Raw genomic sequence first — 24,902 nt, 5'->3', positions numbered from 1 at the left:
AATGAGGTGAGACAGGAGAAACTGTACCACTCCTTACTTTCATACGGATTACATAAAAAGAGATTATTTGTTTTCGACTTGAATTGTTTAATTTAAAAGTAGACAACTCAAGCTTTCTATACATATATTTCTCATGTCTTTGAGGCAAGTATTCGCTGAGATTCAGGGTGTTTTATTTACGGGTCTGTGAAGAGAGGTGACAGAGACGGAGAAGACAGAGAACGCACCCTGTCTGTTTTCTTTATTCTACAAAAGCACAGCATTTTTTTGTTATTATGAGTGTATACAAATAAAAGTAGACCCTTTACAGATTCGAATGATGTATTGCTCTTATCTGTACGATCAAAACTGACAGAGTAATTTAAGTTCTTTTCGGCGTTATCAGGAGAAGATGCCACAAAACGCGCCAGCTCGTTGGTCGACCCCAGAGGGTTAAGTCAGCCTCCGAAAGTAACCAACACTGAATTTGGTCATCATTGACTCCACGCACAAGATGTTCCCTCAACATTTGAGATAAAAAGTCCCCATAATTACAGTCTCTTGCAAGTCTCCTGAGCTCTACAATGTAATCTAGAATACCTTCACCAAAACTTAGACTGCAAGATTTGGTATACTCGGACATACCTATAAAATGAGCCAGTTTACACTTGGGCCCTTTTGATTTCATGTCTTCTCTCATTTGGCGAAATGCAAATACTCTCACAAAATCTTAAATAGATGGCAAAAGAAACTTTGTTGCTGAGCTGTGAGTTCTGGGTATTCGTTTCTAGCTTGTATCCAGAAGGAGCTCAGATCTAGTTTGCAAAATGTCAACTGCAGGCTGCCATCAGATGCAAGTTCCACCAGCTGTGTTTGCAAATGGATAGGCAGTACAACGTCTGCATCGCTGGGGTCTACTGAAAAAGGATCATGAATCCACGCATTTCCAGCTGTTGGGTCATTAGGAAAATAATCAGAGAATTTGTTTGATAATTTGGTCAGGTGGTCTTGCACAATTCTCTGAATGTCACCGCTTATGTGAGGAATTCCTGCAGCACATCAGTGAGATTTGGAAACATGTCAACAATCATCTCTTGCAGTATTTTCTCCCACAATTTCAGTTTTCATTTGAATGCCTCAATTTTGTCAGCCATCAAGAAAACACAGCTGGTTTTACCCTGGAAGGACAAGTTTAGCTGGTTTAGCTGGTCAAAGATATCTGACATGTATGCCAGTTTCCCGATAAATTCGGCCTAATCGTGGTTCCAGGGGAGGCAGTTTTTCCTCCAGAAATGTGTGCACCTCTTGGTGCAATTTGAAAAAACGCTTCAATACTTTTCCTCGTGACAGCCACCTAATTTCACTGTGATACAGTAACTGGCTGTGGTCTGATTCTAGCTGGTCACACAAAGCTGAAAACAAACTGGAAAGCACATTGTTCCACACAAGATTAATCATTTTGACAGCAATGCTCATCATCTTTAAGGGATCTGACATCTCTTTCACGGTGTAAAAAGCAGTGCACCCATGTCACCTCAGGTGCCCTGTCCAGAATTTTCCACACACCCCCATCACGTTTATCAGTCATTGAAGCTGCATCATCTGTGCAAATCCTGATGCAGTTTTTCTAATCAAGCTCATTCTGTGTAAAATAGCCATCCAGGCAACAGAAGCACTCATCTGCTGTTGTCCGTGTTGGAATGTCGTTGCACAACAGTAGATCGTCATGCATCACACCTTCCCAGTTATATCGGATAAATGCAACGTTGATTTGTTGATTTGTATCACAAACCAGGGGCTTACATGCACAAGTACCAAATGTTGCTTTTCAATGTCAGTAATCTGTCAATAATCTGTCAGTAATCTGTCTGGACACAGTGTCATTGGACATTGGATTGTTTTTTTTTAGCGGTCTTTTCACCTAGTACTTCATCGCACATGTCAAAAGCACATGGGATAATTAGCTCTTCACCAATACTAAATGCTTTCTTAGTATGGGCGATATGAGCAGCAGCCAGGTGCCTTGATGGTGCCTTCAGTGTGCTTTTAGAAGCTGTCTTGAGTGATTCGATACTATTTTGTTGTCTTTGCAAGAGGGCACGCTTTCGTTAAAAAAATAAATAAATAAATAAATCCACACATGGTTTACCCACACATGTTGGTTTAGTTACTTTGAATGTGACGTTCAAGTTTGGATGGCTTCATTGTCTCCTTGGCCAAAACCTCACCACACTCAACACATTGTGGTTTTTTGTCCACAGTAAAACTGTACTAAAAGCCAGCTTCTAAAAGCACACTGAAGGCACCATCAAGGCACCTGGCTGCTGCTCATATCGCCCATACTAAGAAAGCATTTAGTATTGGTGAAGAGCTAATTATCCCATGTGCTTTTGACATGTGCGATGAAGTACTAGGTGAAAAGACCGGGTTGTACTTGCGAATGCATTTTGCTGCCTTCAGAGTAGAAGGAGTTTCTGAATCTACTATATGCTTTCTTTAAAAAAAAAAAAAAAAGATGCATTTTTCCAGACATAGAATTGTGTTCAGACATGTATTGCATGGAGCTAGCACAAACATAACAGCAATGCTACGTAAAGAAACCTTGATTGATGTCTATGATTGGACAGCTAATAAATGATGTCAGCCTTATTTCGGCCGTTTACGTAAACCTGGAGATATTAACACAATTTGACGATAGAGTCACTGTTGCCCTAAACATTGCAAATATGGTTCTATTCTAATTGGTAATTTGTACTTATGACAGAAAAGATCTCGGAACCCAGCAGACAATGATCCATGATCCACTTTTGGGTCGCAACCCAGTGTTCGAGAAACGCTGGATTAGCAAACATTAGCTAGCTAGCTGGTGGTAGCCCAGTCAGTCATGGCTCAAAGCTCTAAAATCTTTTTTTGTAAAACAGTAAAATGAATATACCTCTGCAAATTATATGACTGTAATTTAGCAGCATGTTTTACATGTTAACTAATAATGGTGTACTTACCCCTTTCAGCTAGCATTGTTCGATGCATTATTTTGTCAACTTGTCATATGCATGGCACCATGTACACTCCCAGCATGAAGAGTCTGTGAATGATTGGGGCAGCTGAGCAGCAGTTGCATTGTCTGACCAGCCATATCTACTCTGGCTCCAATTTTCACCGACTGCAAAAACGCAATCAGGATGGCAATTTTAAATTCAACTAAATTTAGACTTCAATTGGACTCAATTGCTCCATGTTGTCCACTCATGTATGCAGTATGTACATGTATAAAATTGAGCCTGATCCACACTAAAGTTTGGTGGTGCATATGTAAACATTATGAAAACCATCATGAACATATTAAGTACCAAGAAAACAAAATTTTCACACATATGCTATTAAGATTATGATAATGACTAGAGACAGTTTTAATGAGATTAATTATTGACTAGGGACATAGTTGTGGACATGGCAGGTATTATGTCCCTGTTTTTTTTTTTTTTGTTTTTTATTAGTTTACTGTGTCTTGTGTTTCGTGTTCCATGGTTATGTATTTGCTTGGTCAAAAGTATGTGGACACGTGACCATCACACCCATATATGTTTGTTGAACATTCCATTCCAAAACCATGGGCATTAATATGGAGTTGGTTCCCCTTTGCTGCTGTAAGAGCCTACACTCTTCTCGGAAGGCTTTCCACTAGATTTTGGAATGTGACTGTGGGGATTTGTGCCCATTCAGCCATAAGAGCATTAGTGAGGTCAGGAACTGTTATTTGGCAAGAAGCCCTAGCGCATAGTTGGCATTCCAGTTCATCCTACAGGTGTTCAGTAGGGTTGATGTCAGCCATCTCTGCAGACCACTCAAGTTCTTCAGCCTTGGGAAGCTATGTTTTTATGGACCATGATTTGTGCACAGGGGCACTGTCATGCTGGAACAGCTCATTCAGAACATTCTAGACAATTCTGTCCTGTCAAAATTGTGGCAACAGTTGGGTGTGATGGTCATGTGTCCACATACTTTTAGCCATATAGTGTACATGGTATATTTCTTCCTACTCTGTCACTGTGGGAATCCTGATCCTGATGCTTTGCCATGTGTTTGCCCATATCATCAATATTATAGAGTACTAATATTATAGGGTGTTTCTAGAATCCCAGTTATTGTGTCATCCTCTGTTCAGGAGAATGATGTGTTTAAATTGTGATATTTTTGTTTCCTCTGACCAATGATAAAATTAGGATAATAATACCATTTACAGTTGCCAGTAATTCCGAATGGTATGTGATTGTTAATATATGATAATCATTTTTTAAAACTAAGCATAATGCTTTTTTATGTTTAACTGTTGTGTTTCTGGTGTACTATAACTTTGCTGAAACTACATCACAACCTTAACAGCTTACTAAGGTAGTGTATATTTTTCCCATTTAATGCTTTATGTGTTGTTACAGGAAAGTAAACTACATTGCCACATGGCTGAGTGTGGTAGGGCCTGTGGTGGGATTGGATGTGCCGCTTAGCTATCACACAGCATTGATTGCTCCTGACTGACTCATTAACATCTCTCATGAACTGTTAGAGCTTAAAGATCAGTATGCTCCATCTATCCTCGCCATGCCTCTCATCATCTGCACATCTGGTGAAGAAGAGGAAAACACCACATGGGCAAGGCTCCTACAAGGCTTTGATTGGTTCGAACATTGTGTCAAAGAATTTACTCATCACCACTGACTAATCTGTACTTTCAAAATTTGCCTTTGAGTTATTTGAATCTGTAGCTTTTTTCTCTTATATCTTCATTTTGTCTATTTTTCTTTTTTCTTTAACAGACATGTTGAAATAAAATTTTGACAAAATTGACATCAAAATATTCCAGTTTACTACAACACTGTGACTTTACCTACAAAATGCCTGAAATTTTGATCTGTGACTTTACCTACAAAATGCCTGACTAAACAAATAGGTGGGGAGGAGGGTCTCATTATTGTTGAATTAACATTCCTAATGCTGTAATTAAATTTGTGTGTGTGTGTGGTTGCAGGGAACAAATGACAAATGATAAGAAAAAACATTGGCTCTGTTATGCTGTGTGTGTTCCCATAGTACACTAAAAGTCAATATTTCTACCCAGTCTAGAACAGTGACTTCCCATGTTCCACACATGACAACAGCAAGTCAAAAGGGCCATAACCTCCTCAAAATGTTGTCATTTAATGCAACCACAAAAAACAAAACAAGTAGACTAGATCTTTCTTGCCTTCTGAGGCATATGTTGTGTGTCACTAAGATACAAGAATACACCTGGATAAGTATAAAAAAGTGTCGTATATGCATTAATCACACTACAAAGGGACAGGCATTAAACATGTTAAGTAGACATTAATCAATCAAGCCAATTCTTTTGTTTTTGCTGTACACTGAAGACATTTTGGGTTTGCGATCAAAAGATTTCAGAATTTCAGCTTTCGTTTCATGATATTTACAGCTAGATGTGTTAAACAACTTAGAACATACAATACAATACATGACAAAGAGTTCAAGGTGTTCCCCAGAGCTCAATCCGATCAAGCATTTGTGGGATGTGCTGGAAAAAAGTCTGATCCATGGAGGCCCCACCTCGCAACTTACAGGACTTAAAGGATCTCCCACCTAATGTCTTGGTGCCAGACAACACAGCACACCTTCAGAGGTCTTGTGGAGTCCATACCTCGAAGCGTCAGAGGTGTTTATGAGGCTACACAATATTAGGCATGTGGTTTTAATGTTATGGCTGATCAGTGTATATCTTGGTAAAGAAGTGAATGCAGAAATAATTTTGGAGTAAATATTTGTGACACTCACTTTGAGTGGGAATGAGGAAACATGAGACAGGTCTTTTTATTCTTTTTTTTCTGGGAGCACTTTTCAGCGATTTCTACTTCATGGTCTCACCCACAGACAGACAGAGAGACAGACAGTGTCAGTTCAGTTCAACTCAGTTCAGGTCAACCCTCTCTTTGCGTCTGTATGACTCCCTCCCTTTATGTCCTCTACCACTGTCAACTGCAACACAAAACACTTATTAGAATAAATACCCACAGGTGCACATTCATCCAAACCACTAATTTCCCCTCTGCCATCCATTCACAAACCGGTGCTTGACCATGCCCATGCTACCACAATAGTAATTTCATGTTCAATTGCAATTGCATTGCAAATGAAGCAGAAAAAATATTTTGAATCATTGATTCATCTTCACCAACCACTTCATCCTCTTCAGGGTCTTGGTGGATCTAAAGACTATCCCAGGAACACTAGGAGCAAAGCAGAAATACAACCTTTGTGCAGTGCTTGGTGTCTACAATCACTTGAGTAAAGTGTCAGTCTTTTTTCCCCTATGTTTTCATGGAAAACTGTTTTCTTTTCATGTCACTTAATTTATACCTAATTCACCTTTTCTGTAATTAACCTCTATTATGACTAAGATGGCGGCGCGTGCACAACGAGAAGCTCAGCGTCTCTCCAGGTTTTGCAAATTAGCTATGTTTTTTCTAGTTATGTTAAGTTTGGTTGTTCGTCACAACCTTGCAATCACTTTATACAACCAACAAAATCTACTGGACATTTAACTTCGCTGCACAAACATTGCAGTGGATACGGCATTCAACTTCCATCTGCGACCATCAGAGATACTCTGGTCCCCGGACTCAAGTGAGCCGGCCAGTCTGACAGGAAGTGCCTGTCGCCGGCGTTGCGAATGTAAACAAAGACGGGGTAAGCGGTGTGGCCTGTGGGCTGAGCTAAAGCTCAACCCACATTGTCCAACACTTCCGAGCATCTTCCTTGCCAATATACAGCTAATAAGATGGATGAAATAAAGCTCCGGATTACTCAAAAAATGCTTTTGGACTGGAACATTATGGTTTTCACAGAAACGTGGCTTAATAGCACCACTCCAACCAACACAGTTGAACTAGAGGGCTGCTACATCTTCAGAGCTGACTGTGGACTCTGGTAAAAGCAAAGGGGGTGTTTGCATCTACGTAAACAGTTATTACTATTACTGTTATTATATAGTTATTACTAAGTCTCACTGTTCTGCTGATATCGAGTACGATTTTATCAAGTGCAGTGTCTGCCCCCTGAATTTACATGCATCACAATCGCTGCAGTATATGTACCCCCGGATGCTAATGCTAAGTTAGCCATGAAAGAACTTGTTGCTGTTATTACAAAGCTGCAAACAACACATCTGGACAGAGCTTTTGTCATTGCTGCTGATTGTAATCACACTAATTTGAGGATGGCACTCCCCAAATTCTATCAAAACATCTTTTGCCCTACAAGAGGAGACAAGTGTGTAGACACAGTAACCACCCATAAAATAATTGTAAAATAATAATAACCCCAACCAGAAGCCTTAGATGAATAAGGATATCCAACTCCTGCTGAAGTCATGTGACATTGCATTCAGATCTGGCGATCGGGAACCCTACAGCTTATCCAGGTCCAATCTGAAGAGGCGGATTAAAGCAGCTAAACACAACTATAAACTTTGGATAGAAGACAACTTCAACAACCACGACCCCCAACGCACGTGGGCAGGCATCCAAGCCCTCACAGAATATAAACCAACCAACAACACTCCCTCAACCAGTGATGTCGCATTACAGATGATCTTAACACCTTCTATGCCTAGGTTTGGTTGTTTGGTTCTGTGTTTCGATCGTGGAAACACAGAACCACCAAACAAACCTGAGCTCCCACCTGATGACCTGCTGCTCACATTCTCCACCAGTCATGTGTGCTCCGCCCTGAGCAGGGTAAATGCACATAAAGCTGTTGGCCCTGGTGGCATACCAGGCCAAGGGCTCAGGGCCTGTGCAAATCAGTTGGCTGAGGTCTTCAGCAACATTTTCAACTTGTCCTTGGCCCAGGCAGGACATGCTGCTGCAATGACCCTCAATGACTTCTGCCCTGTCGCTCTTACTCCCATCATTGCCAAGCGTTTTGAGAGGCTTGTCCTCTCTCGCCCTGAAAACATGCCCGCCCCAAACACTGGGCACATATCAGTTCACCTACAGACCCAACAGCTCAACTCAGGATGCAATCACCTCAGCTCTCCACTCTGCCCTGACTCACCTAGAAAATAGCAACACCTATGTGACCTATGTTCTGCCTTCAATACTTATTATGCCATCTAAGCTGATCTCCAAGCTCACTGATCTTTTTTTCATCAGCACCTCCCTCTGCAATTGGACCTTGAACTTTCTTATTAACAGACTACAGTCTGTTAGGCTTGACAACCACAACTCCTCCAACCTCATTCTGAACACTATTGTACCACAGGGCTGTGTGCTGAGCCCAATCCTCTACTCTCTCTTCATCCACGATTGCATACCTGTGCATGGCTATAACTCCATAATCAAGTTTGCAGATGACACCACGGTGGTAGGCCTGATTAGTGGCGACGATGAGACGGCCTACAGGGAAGAGGTTCAGCAACTGGCAGCATGGCGTGCAAACTTGCACTCAACACCCAGAAGACCAAAAAGATTATTATGGACCACCGGAGGACAAGGAGGGGCCATACACACACCCATCCACATCGACAGGGTCAAGGTTGAGTGTGAGACCAGTTTCAAGCTCCTGGGTGTCCATATCTCTGGTGATATGTCTGGTGATATCTCTGCTGATGGTGTCACAGTAGTCATTGTACTGTCTTGTGCTGTCTGCACATGTTTGCACTTGTGCACTTTATGTATAAATTATGTAGTCCCTTGTAGTTCTGTGTTGTTCTGTGTTTGTCTATGTAGCACCTTGGTCCTGGAGAAACGTTGTTTCGTTTCACTATGTACTAACTGGCTGTATATGGTTGAAATGACAATAAACTCCACTTGACTTGACTGAGGATCTTTCCTGGGCACTCAACAACTCTACCTACCCAACAGCGTCTTTACTTCCTTAGGAAACTAAGGAAAGCTCACTTATCCCCCCAGATCCAACTGAACTTTTACCGCTGCACTACTGAAAACATCTTAACAAACTGCATCACAGTGTGGTACGGCAAATTGCACTGTCTCAGATCAGAAGACCCTCTAGCGGGTGGTGAAATCTGCCCAATACATCACTGGTGTCCAGCTACCTTCCATCAAAGACAATCATCACATACGCTGCCTACATAGGGTGAGAAGTATAATCAAAGACACCTCTCACCCCAACCATGGTCTGTTTACTCCTCTACCATCTGGGAAACGCTACATTTCACTCAGGACTCAGGAACAGTTTCTTCCCATCATCTGTCAGCCTTCTGAATTCTGAACTCAGGTACATGACCATTATTACCTCATCCTGTTCTCAGACACTGAACTGTACACCCCATTCTGACCCATGTAAAAAAAAAAACTGTACTGTTCAATATTCATGCTGTTTGCACTCTTAAATACCATTTGATTCTTGTCATTTGCACTACCATTGTAACTTGCTGATGCTATCAGTATGGTCACCTAATGGTGGCAGAGGGGCAGTGGTAGCTCAGTGGTTAAGATGGACTTCTGATTGGAAGGTTGAGAGTTCATACTGCTACTGCTGGGCCCTTGAGCAAGACCCTTAACCCTCAATTGCTCAGTTGTATAAATGAGATAATTGTAAGTCGCCCTGGGTAAGGGCGTCTGCCAAATGGCATAAATGAAATAATGGTCACCAGATATATACACCTCATTTCTCTGTACAATGCACCTGGTACACCTTGTCATTTGCACTGAGCTGGTCTCTTTTCTGTACCTCATACCTTGCACATACAGTACCAGTCCAAAGTTTGGACACACCTTCTTATTCACTGTTTTTTCTTTATTTTTATTGTTTTCAATATTGTATATTAATACTGAAGACATACAAGCTATGAAAGAACACGTATGGAATTATGTAGTAAACAAAAAAGGTGTTAAATAACCCAGAATATGTTTTATATTTTCGATTCTTCAAAGTAGCCACCTTTTGCTTTGATGACAGCTTTGCAAACTTTTGGTATTCTCTCAGTCAGCCTCATGAGGTAGTCACCTGAAATGGTTTTTCAACAATCTTAAAGGAGTTCCCAGAGGTGTTGAGTACTTGTTGGCTGCTTTTCCTTCACTCTCCGGTCCAACTCATCCCAAACCATCTCAATTGGATTTAGATCAGGTGATTGTGGAGGCCAGGTCATGCAGCACTCCATCACTCTCCTTCTTGGACAAATAGCTCTTACATAACCTAGAGTTGTGTTTGGGGTCATTGTCCTTTTGGAAACCAAAAATTTCAAATTTGGACTTATCAGACCAAAGGACAGTTCTCCACTGATCTAATGTCCATTTCTTGGCCCAAGCAAGTCTCTTTTGCTTGTTGTTCTTCCGAAGTAATGGTTTCTTTGCCGCAATTTGACCATGAAGGCCCTGACTCACACAGTCTCCTCTGAACAGTGGATGTTGAAATATGTCTGCCACTTGAACTCCGAGAAGCATTTATGTGGGCTGTAATCTGAGGTGCTGTAAATCTGCGGTTTCTGAGGCTGGTAATTCTAATAAACTTATCCTCTGCAGCAGAGGTAGCTCTTGGTCTTCCTTTTTTGGGACGGTCCTCATGAGAGCCAGTTTCATCATAGCGTTTGATGGTTTTGGCGACTGCCCTTGGGGATACATTCAAAGTTCTTGAGATTTTTTGGATCGACTGACCTTCATTTTTTAAAGTAATGATGGACTGTCTTTTCTCTTTACTTAACTGAGTGTTTCTTGCCATAATATGGATTTGTACAGTACTTGTAATAGCACTAACAAGGCTATTGACTCAGTACCCACATTTCCTCTGCACAAGACAACTGATGGTCTAAAGCACATTAAGAAGGCAAGAAATGTCACAAATTAACTCTTGACAAGGACATTCCAGAAAACCATTCCAGGTGACTACCTCGTGAATCTGATGAGAGAATGCCATGAGTGTGCCAAGCTGTCATCAAAGCTAAATGTAGCTACTTTGTTAAATATAAAACATATATTTATATATATATATATATATATATATATATATATATATATATATATATATATATATATTGCTATTTGCACTTCTGGTTAGATGCCAACTGCATTTCATTGGCTCTGTACTTATACTCTGACAATAACATTGAATCTCATCTAATCTAATCTATTCTTTTCATGTGCTGTTACACTGTAGTCATTTAGTAGTCATTTTTCCCCAAAAAGTAAACCAACATTCAGAACCCAGGTGGGAAAAAATAAGCATATCCTATAATTCAGTAACATCTAGAACCACCTTTAACAACAATAACTTGCAATAAATGTTTTCTGTAGGAGTTTATCTGTCTCTGATATCATTTATTTTTTTGGAAATTTTGGCCCAGTCTTCTTTACAACATTGCTTCAGTTCATTGATGTTTGTGGGGATTCGTTTATGCACAGCTCGCTTAAGATCCCAACAGTGATTGAGGTCTGGACTTTGACTTGGCCATTCCAACACCGCAGATATGGGCCAGCAGCTTTGGGTAACCTTCACATCAACCATCAAATTGGGGGGAAAATGTGATTTCAGTGATTTTGACCATGGCATGATTGTTGGTGTCAGATGGGCTGGTTTGAGTATTTCTATAACTGATAATCTCCTGGGATTTTCACACACAATGGTCTCTAGAGTTTACTCAGAATAGCAGTTCTGCAGATGGAAATGCCTTATTGATGAGAGAGATCAACAGAGAATGGCCCAAACTGCCTTGTGTTAACAGTCCAGGCTGGTGGAGGTAGTGTAATGGTGTGGGGAATGTTTCCTTGGCACATTTTAATGGCCCGTAAATACCAATCAATCATTGCTCAAATGCCAAAGCCAGTTTGAGTATTTTTGCTGACCATGTGCATCCCTTCCTGGACACAATTTACGCATTTTGTAACGGCTACTTCCAGCATGATAATGCACCACGTCACAAAGCAAAAGCCATCTGAAATTGATTCAATGTTCTTCAGTGGCCTTACCAGTCAGCGAATCTGAATCCAATAGAACACCTTTGTGGTAGAATGGGAGATTCGGAGCATGAAAGTGTACCTGAAAAATCTGCAAGAACTGCGTGATGCAATCACGTCAGCATGGACCAGAATCTCAAACGAATGTTTCCAACATCTTATGGAATCCATGCCACAAAGAATTGACTGTATATATATATATATATATATATATATATATATATATATATATATATATATATATGTTTTTTTTATAAGGTGCACTTGAGCTGACACAGACTGCACAGACTCAGCATGCACAAGGACAGGAATCTGAGGCTATCATGTGCACAGGCTCACCAAACTGGACAGTTGAAGATTATACAAAAATCACCTGGTCTTTTTCCAGTCTTCAACTGTCCAGTTTGGGTGAGTCTGTGTCTAATAGCCTCAGATTGGGTGAGTCTGTGTCTAATAGCCTCAGATTTTTGTTCTTGGCTGACAGGAGTGGAACCTGATATGGCCTTCTGCTGTTGTAGCCCATCCACCTCAGGGTTTGATGTGTTGTGCATTCTGAGATGCTTTTCTGCTTATTTGAGTTACACATTGATATATATATATATATATATATATCAAACATAGATCTCTGACTCTGTGGCATGGTTCTTAGTGCTAGATGGGCTGGTTTGAGTATTTCATAAACTGCTGATCTCCTGGGAACTCCACACAGAACAGTCTCTAGAGTTTACACAGAATAGGGCAAAAAAACATTCTGTGTGTGGAGGAGGTGTGTGGAAAACTGTGGTGAACAAAAAAGGATCTCAGAACACACAAAACATCAAACCTTTTACAACAGAAGACCACATCAGGTTCCACTTCCGTCAGCCAAGAACAGGAAACTGAGGCTACAGTGGGCACAGACCCACTAAAGCGGGACTGTTGAAGATTAGAAAAAAAATTGCCTAGGTGATTGTTTAGGTGATCCTGTGCCCACTGTATCCTTAGATTCCTGTTCTTGGCTGACAGGAGTGGAACCCAATGTCTTCTGAGTTTCTTTTCTTTTTTTTGGAGACAAAGTTTTAGAAGATTTCAAAACCCAACAGAGGTTGTGATGTTGGACTTTAATGGTCCTTTATAAGTGAAAAAATGTGTAGTATCAAAACAAATGAGTTTTTAATGTCTCAAGTGGCATTTTTAAAAAATATTTTCGGCCTTTTCATTTACGAAAAGAAGTGTTATAATATTTCTAAAAATATAGTTGCAACTTGCACACAACTGTTGATCTCGTGTTTTTTTTTTTTTCCTTTTCTGTAAACACTACTGTTCGTTATCATTGCTATACCCTTAGGACTTGACTTAAAGACTTGGACTTTAGGATAAAGACTCGAGACTTGTCTTGGACTTGCATTTTATTATTTGTGAACATCTCTGATGTACACTCACTAAACACTTTATTAGGACACTACTAAAACCGGGTAGGGCTCCCCTTTGCTCTCAAAACAGTCTCAGTTCCTTCTGACATGGATTCCACAAGATGTTGACATAATGGCCTCACACAATTCCTGCAGATTTTTCAGGTACAGTTTCATGCCTTGAAGGTCCCATTCTACCACATCCCAAAGGTGTTCTATTGGATGCAGGTCCAGTGACTGGGAAGGCCATTGAAGAACACTGAATTCACTGCCATGTTAATGAAACCAGTTTGAGATGACTTTTGCTTTGTGACATTATTATGCTGGAAGTAGCCATTAGAAGATGGGTAAATTGTTGCCATGAAGGGATGCACACGGTCAACAACAGTACTCAAATAGGCGGTAACATTCAGGTGATGACTGATTGGTATTAATGGGCCCAACGTGTGCCAAGAAAACATTCCCCACACCATTACACCACCTCCACCAGCCTGGACTGTTGACACATCTGAGATGCTTTTCTGCTCACCACAATTGTACAGAGTGGTTATCTGAGTTACTGTAGCCTTTTCAATCTTTAATGGTTTTAATTAACAGTTTAATTAATGGTTACCATTCCTTGAAACAACATTGATTACTTCTTCACTAACAGTGTATAACAGGATATAATGTATAGACATCCTCACATACATCAAAAATACATGATGGTTCTGATGAGAAGGTTTTGGTTATGTAATGGTATTTTCTGTGTGTGGTACATAGCTGAATGGATTCAAACAGGTACATTTACCAGAAAATGCATAAATACTGTGCTAAACAGAACAAACAATCTAAAAAGAGCCTGGTTCCTCTCAAGGTTTCTTCCTCATATCATCTCGGGGAGTTTTTCCTTGCCACCGTCGCCACTGGCTTGCTCATTAGGGATAAATTCACAGTGATAAATTTAAATATTTACAATATATTTTTGTGAATCCATTTATTTCTGTAAAGCTGCTTTGTGACAATGTCCATTGTTAAAAGCGCTATACAAATAAAATTGAATTGAATTGAATTGAAAGGTTACAATTCAAAAGTTTTATTCAGACTGCAGCTACTCTGAAAATAAAATGGTGAAAGCCATGATGATGCAGCAACAGGCCACATAAGGACTTTTTCGTTCACCTGAAACATAATGGAAGATATAAAATAAAAAAATATAATACATAGTTTAATCACAATTCTTAACTATCATAGGCCATGCTCTCTCTCTGTCATGTAGCAAAAAAACATACCTATTCTTGCACATTTCCAGAATATTCCAAGAAACCTGTGAAAAAGTGTTTTTTTTTTTTATTGGGGCAAGAAACGAACACACGCTGCACCCTGCCTCCACACACACACCAGTAAAACTTCAGTGAAAAGTGTTTCAAAAGGCAAAATATAAATATTTTAAAATATTTTCTGCCAGATAGGTAGTGTCAGAACTGAGAATACTTATTGTAAGATGGATTAACAACCTTGGAGTAAAGACTCCAGATACATACCCTGTTTTGTTCTTATCAAGCAGACTTGGTGCTAGGGCTCGTATGTATGCACAAGTGCAGATAAGCAGCAAGATGACAGTGAGTAGACTCTGGAAATTGAATATGGCAGACTGCAAGAAATTAGAGAGACATGATTATATGGCAATGACATGTTTAACAACATTCTTACCTAACTATATTTCTCATGAAACAATAGGCAGGCAATAATGGTTATTCATTTACACAAATGAATAAAAGTAATCTATGGCAATTTAGCTAATGTATGTAGTATTTGCTATTATAAGACTACCATAAACAAAATATAAGGTTATTTAACTTATTTCTAGACATTTTTCAAATTAATTTGAAGTTCTAAAATTTATTCTGTTAGCAAATAAATGTTAAAAATGAGCAAAATTACCTGCCAATAGAACAAGGCTATTTCAATATATATATATATTTTGAAATAGCCTTGTTCTAAGCAGCATATTACATAAGAGACCACTATTCAGACAAAAAACATAATGAAGGCTGTTGGGTTTTGCTGCAAAAATAAGAAGCAAGTGTGACAGTCAAAGTCTCCAGAAGAACATCTCCAGAAGAAATGTTACAGAAAAATGTTTGTATGTCAGTACAGAAGGCAGCATATTACATAAGACACCTCTTTTCAGACAAAAAACATAATGAAGGCTGTTGGGTTTTGCTGCAAAAAATAAGAAGCAAGTGCAACAATCAAAGTCTCCAGAAGAACTGTGGCTGGTTCTGCAAGACGCTCAGTCAAACTTACAGCTAATTTCCTTATAAAACTGTAAGGAAACAACTTGTTAACAAATTGTACCTGAGATTACTATATATTTTTTAAAGCGAAGGATCGTCACACCAAATATTGACTGTTAAATTTATTACTGTTTACTGCTCTTTATGGTATTTTAAATGGTATTGTAGAAACATTTAATTTCATTATTTTTGAAGGCATCTTTGCTCTTACAGCATTTCTTTGCATGTGCCTAAGACTTTTGCGCAGTACTGTATATACAAGGACAGGTGAAGTGTATAACATTATCTCATTACAATGGCACCTGTCAAGGGGTGGGATATATTAGGCAGCAATTGAACAGTCAGTTCTCGAAGTTTATGTGTTGGAAGCAGGAAAAATGGGCAAGCATAAGGATTGGTGCAACTTTGACAAGGGCCAAACTGTGATGGCTAGATGACTGGGTTAGAGGATCTCCAAAACGGTAGGTCTTGTGGGGTGTTCCCAGCATGAAGTGGTTAGTACCTACCAAAAGTGGTCCAAGCGAGGACAACCAGTGAACCGGCGACAGGGTCATGGGCCTCCAGGCTCACTGATGCGCGTGGGGAGTAAAGGGTAGCCCGTCTGGTCCTATCTCACAGAAAAGCTACTGTAGCACAAATTGCTGAAAAACTTAATACTAGCTATGATAGAAAGATGTCAGAACAAACATTGCAGCACAGGATGCTTCGTATGGGGCTGCGTAGCTGCAGACCGTTCAGAGTGCCCATGCTGACCCCTGTCCACCACTGAAAGCACCAACAATGGGCACGTAAGCATCAGAACTGGACCATGGAGCAACGGAAGAAGGTGGCCAGGTTTGATTATTCATGTTTTCTTTTACATCATGTGGATGGCTGGGTGCGTTTGCATTGCTTACCTGGGGAAGAGATGGCACCAGGATGCATTATGGGAAGAAGGCAAGCCGGGGGAGGCAGTGTGATGCTCTGGGCAATGTTCTGCTGGGAAACATTGGGTCCTGGCATTCATGTGGATGGTTACTTTGACACGTACCACCTACCTAAACATTGTTGCAGATCAAGTACACCCCTTCATGGCAAAGGCCACTGCGATAATGCGGATAAGGATAATGCGCCCTGCCACAATGCAAAAATTTTTCAGGAACGGTTTGAGGAACATGACAGAGTTCAAGGTGTTGACTTCGCCTCCAAATTCCCCAGATCTCAATCTGATCGAGCATTTGTGGAATGTGCTGGACAAACAAGTCCAATCCACAGAGGCCCCACCTCGCAACTTACAGGACTTAAAAGCTTTGATGCTAACGTCTTTCGTGCCAGATACCACAGCACACCTTGAGAGGTCTTTGTGGAGTCCACAAATTAATTGACCAGGCAAAATCACAAAATCACAAAAACTCCATCATTGTCCAAATACTTCCAGACCTGACTGTATACACACACACACCCACACACACCCACACACACACCCACTCCAATCAGCCATAACATTAAAATCACCTGCCTAATATTGTGAAGGTCCCCCTTGTGCTGCCAAAACAGCTCTGACCCATCGATGCATGGAGTCCACAAAACCTCTGAACTGGTCAAAGTCACTCAGATCCTTATGGTTGCCCATTTTTCCTGCTTCCAACACATCAACTTAGAGAACTGACTGGTGACCTTGAAGTAACAAAAAAACCCTTTGCTATTTAGCAGGCACCCAGAAATGTACATTTTTGTCTATTTTCAGCTATTTCTGTGGTAAATACTTAAATATTATGTAAACTCCCCTGTACGGTCTCAGCAGCTCTTCAGGAATATTGAACTACATTCCGCAGTGTGCGGTGCAGATCTTTGAAGCACCAGCAGCTGATGTGTACGTGAAGCAACCTTCTCTCTCCCCGTGGTTCTCCATTCCGAGCGTAGAGTGCATAATAAATAAATTAAAAAACAATCTATGTGCCTAAACCGACTGAAACTTAGAAAGTAAGAAAAAGAAAAGCTAAAGAAATGAAAAGTGGCAGATATGTAAGTAGAAAAAACTACTATAGGTACTATAAGATACAACGTAATGTAAGATATAACGCCTCTCGAGACGGGAACTGCTGTAATAGGCTGCCACTAGCACTGTGCTATTTCGGATCGAATTGTAGATCTAATTGCCTGTATTTTCCGAGAAGATATTCTTTTAATAACAATAGTGAATGATCATGAATGGTGAAAACACATGCAATAAATGTATATGTTTTACAATATTCTTAAAATTAGTTAAATGATCTTTTTTTGAGAGCCAGAAGAGATTTGCTGCCCTCTTCACAGTGCATTGTGCAATGTAGTCCATGCAGGGCTACACTGATCTGTGGACCAATAAATGAAAACATATGTCTATTGTTTCATTCCCTTGTCCTGTTACCCAACAGTGGTAGCTTGGTGGTACTGGGGCTTGAACTCCTGACCCTCTGATCACTAACCCAGCGCCTTAACCACTGAGCTACCTTCAAAACTGAGGTCCCCATGTTAGCAAAGACACTGCACAGCATGGTCAGTAATGTAGTATACCGTCAAAGCATCAAGCATGTTAAGCATGCATGGAGCACATTTTCTAATGTCTTCCTGGGAGGTCATTTAAATCGTATAGATTATAGTTTATCCCCAAGTAAAGATAGATAACTTTACTTGGGGATAAACTATAATCTATATGATTTAAATAAATAGTTTAATTAATCAGCATTTTTTTCAGGTGGATTATAGTGCTACCTGATGTATTATATATTATATACTATATTTTATATAGTATATAATATATATTATATTATATTATATTATATACATATATATAAAAGGGGTGTCGCAATATACTGGTATTGACGATAACCGTGATATTCAAAGCATGAAATTTCGACAACGTGTTATTTTAGGGTGTGACAATATACCGTTATTGGCGATAACCACAATATTTTAAATGAACAGGACTCTTATGATAACACGACACGTAAATTCTCCAGCGCCAGTACCTGGTTGACCTCCCAGGTGTCAGTATTGCGCCTTAACGCTGACACCTGTCAAACAAGAAGACGACGCAGCGCATGCAGCTACTCCGAGAAGAATCATGACGTCCGAGGGGGAGAGTGAGAGGCTTTGTCCACACCCAAAAAAAAGTAAGCTCGCCAGTATGGGAGCTTTTCAGCTTCAAAGAAAACAGCTCCTTAGACAACCTAATCTGCAGAATCTGTCGGGCTACAGTCAGTGCGAAGGGGGGCAACACCACCAACCTTTTTACCCACCTCCGTGTCCATCACCCTGCGGATTATGCCATTTTACAGAGAGTAAATTGCGATTATTTTATTTTATTTTATTTTATTTTATTCTAATCATGGAATGGGAAATGTTACATTAACCTGTTAACAGCGGTTTTCTGTGTATTTATATTTAAATAAAGGGTGATTCAGGAAACATTCAGACAGTGTTTCGCTCCAGTTTGAAACCAGAGGAACTTAACATGCTTGTCTTCCTTCACAAAAATTTGCCATAGATTGAGAATGTAAGAAGTGAAAATGCATGTGCCCTATTTATCTGTATCCTTAAGTCCGTTGCATGGGTAAAAAAGAAAAACTAAATAAAGTAAAAAAATAATTTGACTGATAAAGTTTTTTCCCCAAAGGTTTCTATAGATATCGCGATATATCGATATGTGAAAAATGTGTGAAAAATCTAATATCGTGACAGATATATATATATAGCTACTATGTTTTAGTTGTGCACTAGAAATGTTTTTTTTTAAACACAACTTTCACAGAGAAAGTAGTAGTATAACTTTTTCCCTAATTATCATAGCAGTCCCATTTAAGCCCAGTTTGTTCATTTTAAAGCCCACTTTAATTGAGCTTTAATTGTTTAAATGAAATGCTCTTCCTTTTGGAACTTCAGTTTTAATTGTACTGTTGCCTAAAGGTGATTGATCACACCATTTTTAATTTTATTACTTTAGCTTATATGAGCAAAGCTTGTATACAATTAGTGGTTACACATAAGATGTCTGAATAAGCCTACATTTTAACATCACTTAATGTGCATCGTTTTTAACTTGCATTGAAAGAGATGATAATGAAACAGACAAATTATAGTAGCTGTCAAAAAACAGTAGAATCATGTTACCTTTACATAATAAAAAAAATTATTAAAATAAACTTTTCTGCCCTTGCTAGAAAATATGGAGTGGACAGGAAGTAGCTGACGGTGAGAGTGAAGACCAAAGGATAGGCATAGAAGACCTGCTTAAGCTCAGCTATAGAGAGGGAAATGAGACTGTCAGACAGTTGCGATTTGTTGTGATTTGCTGAACATAAAGGGAGCTCAAATTAACAAAAATGGGAAATAAGAGTCTGTAATGCAGGAGTGCAATGGCCAAATAACCTGATCTTCCTTCTTCCTCTTTATTATGCTGTATTGCAATCTGCAGTATCGCATGAGCCCTATGCTACCTAATGATGGAAGTTGTGTCATGTGTGTCAGATGTTTCTTGATAGAGGCCCAAACGCCATTTACTTTTTACCTTTGAGAAAAAAAGGTAGATGATGAGGAGGAAAGAAGGTTAATTCTCTGCAACTGCTGAACTTTATCTAAGCGAAAGTCTGTGTTACACAGCGCACAGCATTCGACTAGTTTATTCTACGGTTACAGCTCAGCAGGTCAGTGGTTCAAGCCCCAGCACTGTCGAGCTACCCACTAGCAAGCTGGGATATGTGAAAAACTGCATTTCATTAGCTCTGTACCTGTACTCTGCACAATGACAGTAAAACCTAATCTTAAAAAACAAACTGAATAAAGTTTGTGGAAAATATTGTTGGATCGACTGGAGTTGGACTGTTGGAATGATTGGAATGAATGGATTGATTAGAAGGTGATGGTTAGGGTTCAGGGGCCTTGTTTATAAAGAGTGCGTACGCGTATTTACAGAAGCTTTGACTCATGCTTAGATCCAGCCGCAACATTTTAGAAACAGTGGGAATTTGCGACTCTCTGTGGATAAGTAGAGAATTACAGCTAAATGTGCAAATCGCCACACTCACACTTTATACTTCATGTCAAATTATCCATAATAACTGCATAAAGACTACTTGGACATGTAAAGCATTAAAGCATAACAGCATTTTTATGAGTTTATTTATTTATTTGTGTATACTGGTTAGTTAGGCTATTTCTATGTATTGATATTTATTATTTCAATTATGTTCTGAGTTGGTCCCAAGTTTAGAGAGACTAATGTGCAATACCTGTCCACTTACAGGTCTTAACAACCCTTAGATGGGTTGGGAATATCCCATTCTTAAGCTCCTTAATCATGTCAGCCATACTGGTTGGCATAATTAAATTGACAAGTTAGTACATCAGAGTTCCGTACACGGTGAGTCAACACCGTAATCAAAGCTCAATTTGCAGCAATGTCTGGTTTCCCGAATGTAATCAGAGCAAATGACTCATGTTATTATAAGGGTGCCTAGTCAGAGTTCTGTCAACTGAAAGCAATTTAATTCTATAAATGAACAAGTCGTCTTTTTCAAAACCCACATAACGCAGAGGAGATACACTATAATGATGCGCTCTCCTGCGGGGGCGCGCTTCAGACCGCACCACTGGCCTCCTTATCAGGTGATGGTGTTGTCTGTATGCGACAGGTAGGTGATTTAGAGGGCATGTGCTGTGCTGTACAACAAGGCACACCAGAATGTGCTCCCCTATCCAACCTGATTAATCAATGCACATCTCTACCCACCAGATGAGCGTAAACCATTTATAGATATTTGTGGGCGGTAACCGGCAGGAGAAGAGGCTTTTTTTTTTTTTTTTTACCTATGCATATTTTCAAGAACACTGATTTATAAAGTGGAAACAGAGTGCAGGTGTGTGTATGTAAAATTTTATAAATCTGATTTTCTGGGGCACAGTGCCTTTTCAGCACCACTGTTTTGTAGAGTGAACAAGTGGAGAATTTGAGCACAGCTGGTGGCCAGTAAGGACTGCGGCAGCTCCTCACCCTCACAGAGAAGCCAATAGAGCAGGGTAAGCCGTCTCTCATCTGATGTTGTCTGCTTTCTGTCTCTCCGTCGATGACAGTGACAACAGCCAAGCTCACCTCCTGCATCATGCCGAGGGCTATTTTCCCCAGCACCCAAGGGAGCGCCACCAGATCTCGTCACCACCACCTGCCAGCCCAGGCCACTACGCCTGGCCCATGAAGCCCACTGAGATGCGCCTCCCTAGCACCTCCGCTCACACCACCTACACCGCCACCCTGCCACTATCCCCTCACCCTAAGAAAATAAACTCACCTTTGTTTTGCACCTGTCTCTACTGTATCTGTGTTCTGCCCATGGCTGCAGCAAGTTGGGCTTATTTGGAACATCCATAGGGTTAAATGGTACATTGGTTAGGTATAACCAATGGGCAAAATTCTTTGTTTGAATGTAACCAATAGAGTGGGGCAACATCTCACTCATGTCCTATATATGAGTCGTTTATATCATCTGTCGTTGGAGATGATCTGAGGTATTGGTCAGACTCCTGAGCCAAGAGTACTGCAACAAAACACTCATTTGATAAAGATCATTTGAAAAAAGGTGTATGTCTTAAAGGTGAAGTTCCACTGAACAGGTCACCACCTCATTTCATTTAAAATGGGTTTTATTCATAATATACAGTATGCACTTCAACACACTACTTCATCAAGCACACACTCATGTTAGCTACTGCACACCGTTTTGCTGAAAATCTTGACCTCTGACCCCACAGAACTCAATCAGGTGAGTGAATGCTTAGAGTCACTGTTCTAGGCCCACTAATCAGAGAGAACAAACTAGTATCCTGTTTTATTGATCATATTTGCACCTTAAACAGACCACCTGAAAGTTAGAACATACAATAAATGGTATCAAACTAAATTGGTAGTATTCCAAACTGCATGGAAGGAGAGTCTTCTTAGCTATAGAAAGGCTCTTACTGCTACTAGATCAGCATATCTCTCCACCCTAATAGAAGATAATCCTAGATTCTTATTTAATACAGTAGCAAAGATAAAGCAAAGGAAAAAGACCATCACAGAAGCACTAATGCACAAATTAGTAAACCTGTGGGGCCTGTGGGGCCTGTGGGGCCTGTGGGGCCTGTGGGGCAGTCGTGGCCTAATGGATAGAGAGTCGGACTTGCAACCCGAAGGTGAACCTGAAGGTTGTGGGTTCGAGTCTCGGGTCTGGCAGGGATTGTAGGCGGGGGGAGTGAATGACCAGTGTTCTCTCCCACCCTCAATACCACGACTGAGGTGAGACCCTTGAGCAAGGCACCGAACCCCCAACTGCTCCCCGAGCGCCACAGCAAAAAAGGCTGCCCACTGCTCCGGGTGTGTGTGCACTTGGATGGGTTAAATGCAGAGCACTCTCAATGACTTCTGGTCTACCTCCGTTGCTAAGGGGGGACACAAAGTGCTTGACCCCCTAAACTGCTGCTTGCAGCTATATTTACAGTGCTTGAAATATTTGTCATATTTACAGTGCTTGATTGTTATTCCTGATACTACTACTACTTATTCTTCGACACATTTCGGCAAACTAGTACAGCCTAAGCCGCTTAACGTACTGACCTGCTGAAGCTGCGTTTTGAAGCTCTGTCACAAGAGGTGTGCTATGTATTTTTGGTTTTCATAATATTTAGTTTTAAAATATTTAAGTTTAAAGTTTTGTCATAGACACCCATTAAAACTACACAAACAGACTTTTTGTCAGTGATGATTTCCATGACATTACAAAGGTCCAAACTCATGTACACCATGCAGGTGTGTGCGCTACACTTTGTCATCCATTTATCCTCAAAACGAATCCTTTGTCACCTACATGCCCAAATACCACCATGCCTGCTAATTTTCACAAAACCCAAAAATAAATGCCCAGCTAACCTGAAATTGCCCAAAAGTCCAAATATAATTGCCCGCTGACTGCTAATTGCCCTAAATCGAAAATATAAATACCTCAAATGTCTGCTAAATACACCCAAACCTAACAATAAATATGCCCCTGACAAATGTACTATACTTTTAATCTATTTAGCCACATTGGGCTAGCTAGCAAATTTTAAATCGAAGTCAACGTTAACGGTCACGTTGTTTAGTCTGTTTTGCCATCAGCTATATTAATAGAACTATGATTTAAATTAGCTTTTAAGAACTGTAAAGGCAACGATATTCTTCCAACTAACACTTTAAATAGAGAAAAGAAAAAAAGAAAGAAGGAATCCTTTTGAAAAAACAAAACAAAACAAAACAACGAATGCCTTACCATTCTGATAGCGTTAACCAGCCACCTCACACTTCCTGTGTATGGAGGAAATGGCGAAACTACAGGTACCTGTCGGGCGCATAGAAAATTCACAAAAAATGCGATATGAGTAGCTAGTTAACCAGTTAACTTAGAAACGTACATTTGACCGATACATAATACAATTATAATTCTGTCACGAGTTGGAGTATAACTTGAACAGCAGAATACAGTAATTCGCTTATTGTATTTTTACGCTCCATTTGAAAATTAATTCGAATCACTTTGCCATCGAGCCATTTAGCAGGTAAGTCATTACGGCTTAAATTCCACACGGTAAATTTGGTCTAACGCTTACGTGAGCAAAAACGCGGTACGATTCGTTCACCAAACGAAACAGTTCCTGATTCACAAGTAGCAAAATATGAGGAGGGTTCATTACTTATGACTTTTTTTTTAATGCTGCGGGTTACCAATATGGGGGAAGATTTATAATTTAGAACTATTTTAACCTTAACATTTTATCGTATGTCAGTAACGTGTAATATAATGCTGCTTTCGACTCGAGGTCGCAACTTGTAATTCCCAACCAGGACAAGCCGAAAAAGACGCCCCTCAACCTGAAAATCTTACGCGTCAACTTCGTAGTCTTTTCAACTCCAGTTCTTTCCCCGTTTACGGAGTGACAACAAATAAGCATGCCCGTGCACACTGGGAAATGTGTATACTACCCCTTCTCTAAATTTACATGAGTTTATGACAGCATTGAACTTTAGATCACTTAATATACAGACAACAGTAGTTAGTTACATCCATAACACTGAGCATACTAATCGCTGTTTTGAGATATTAGTTATCACTAACGTTATTTTAGCTTATTTAACCTACTCTCTATTGTCCGCTGGCTAGCTTATTGCTAAACTACTCGTTATACTCGTATTGTGTTGCTGTACTGCAATTTCAGTCCATAATGTTCAAGAATGTTAGAAGTTCACTAAAGTAGAACAC

General features: G+C 40.0%; 3 protein-coding genes across 14 annotated transcripts in view; 2 read left to right on the top strand and 1 right to left on the bottom strand.

Moving 5' to 3' along the window:
- The window catches only part of atg10 (ATG10 autophagy related 10 homolog (S. cerevisiae)), a 70,523-nt gene extending 65,691 nt beyond the window's left edge, over window positions 1–4,832 (top strand). For all 6 annotated transcript variants that reach the window (XM_034312469.2, XM_026944008.3, XM_053241206.1 and 3 more), the window contains one exon: window positions 4,416–4,832. In XM_034312469.2, coding sequence (XP_034168360.2) covers window positions 4,416–4,515 — 100 coding nt within the window. In that variant the 3' untranslated portion in view covers window positions 4,516–4,832. The remainder of the gene's footprint in view (window positions 1–4,415) is intronic.
- Window positions 4,833–14,395: 9,563 nt separating this feature from the next.
- On the bottom strand, window positions 14,396–24,690 carry tmem167a (transmembrane protein 167A). The gene is made up of 5 exons (XM_026943735.2): window positions 24,253–24,690; window positions 23,916–23,984; window positions 14,860–14,969; window positions 14,608–14,642; window positions 14,396–14,497 (listed from the first exon to the last, which is right to left on the bottom strand). The coding sequence occupies exons 1-5, from the start codon at window positions 24,331–24,333 to the stop codon at window positions 14,427–14,429; spliced, it is 366 nt and encodes a 121-aa protein (XP_026799536.1). The 5' UTR covers window positions 24,334–24,690; the 3' UTR covers window positions 14,396–14,426.
- The window catches only part of xrcc4 (X-ray repair complementing defective repair in Chinese hamster cells 4), an 88,685-nt gene continuing 87,691 nt past the window's right edge, over window positions 23,909–24,902 (top strand). Inside the window, exon 1 of one of the 7 annotated variants that reach the window (XM_053241202.1) lies at window positions 23,909–23,980. The gene's annotated coding sequence lies outside the window, so the exon portion shown is untranslated. Of the gene's footprint in view, window positions 24,202–24,902 lie in introns of all 7 variants that reach the window. The other 6 variants (XM_053241204.1, XM_053241201.1, XM_026943731.3 and 3 more) reach the window with 6 other exon arrangements.

This window comes from Pangasianodon hypophthalmus, chromosome 17, assembly GCF_027358585.1.
Source record: "Pangasianodon hypophthalmus isolate fPanHyp1 chromosome 17, fPanHyp1.pri, whole genome shotgun sequence".
NCBI classification, from domain to species: Eukaryota; Metazoa; Chordata; class Actinopteri; order Siluriformes; family Pangasiidae; genus Pangasianodon; species Pangasianodon hypophthalmus.
Note: the sequence above shows the minus strand (reverse complement) of the source record. Positions and strands in the feature narration are given on the sequence as shown.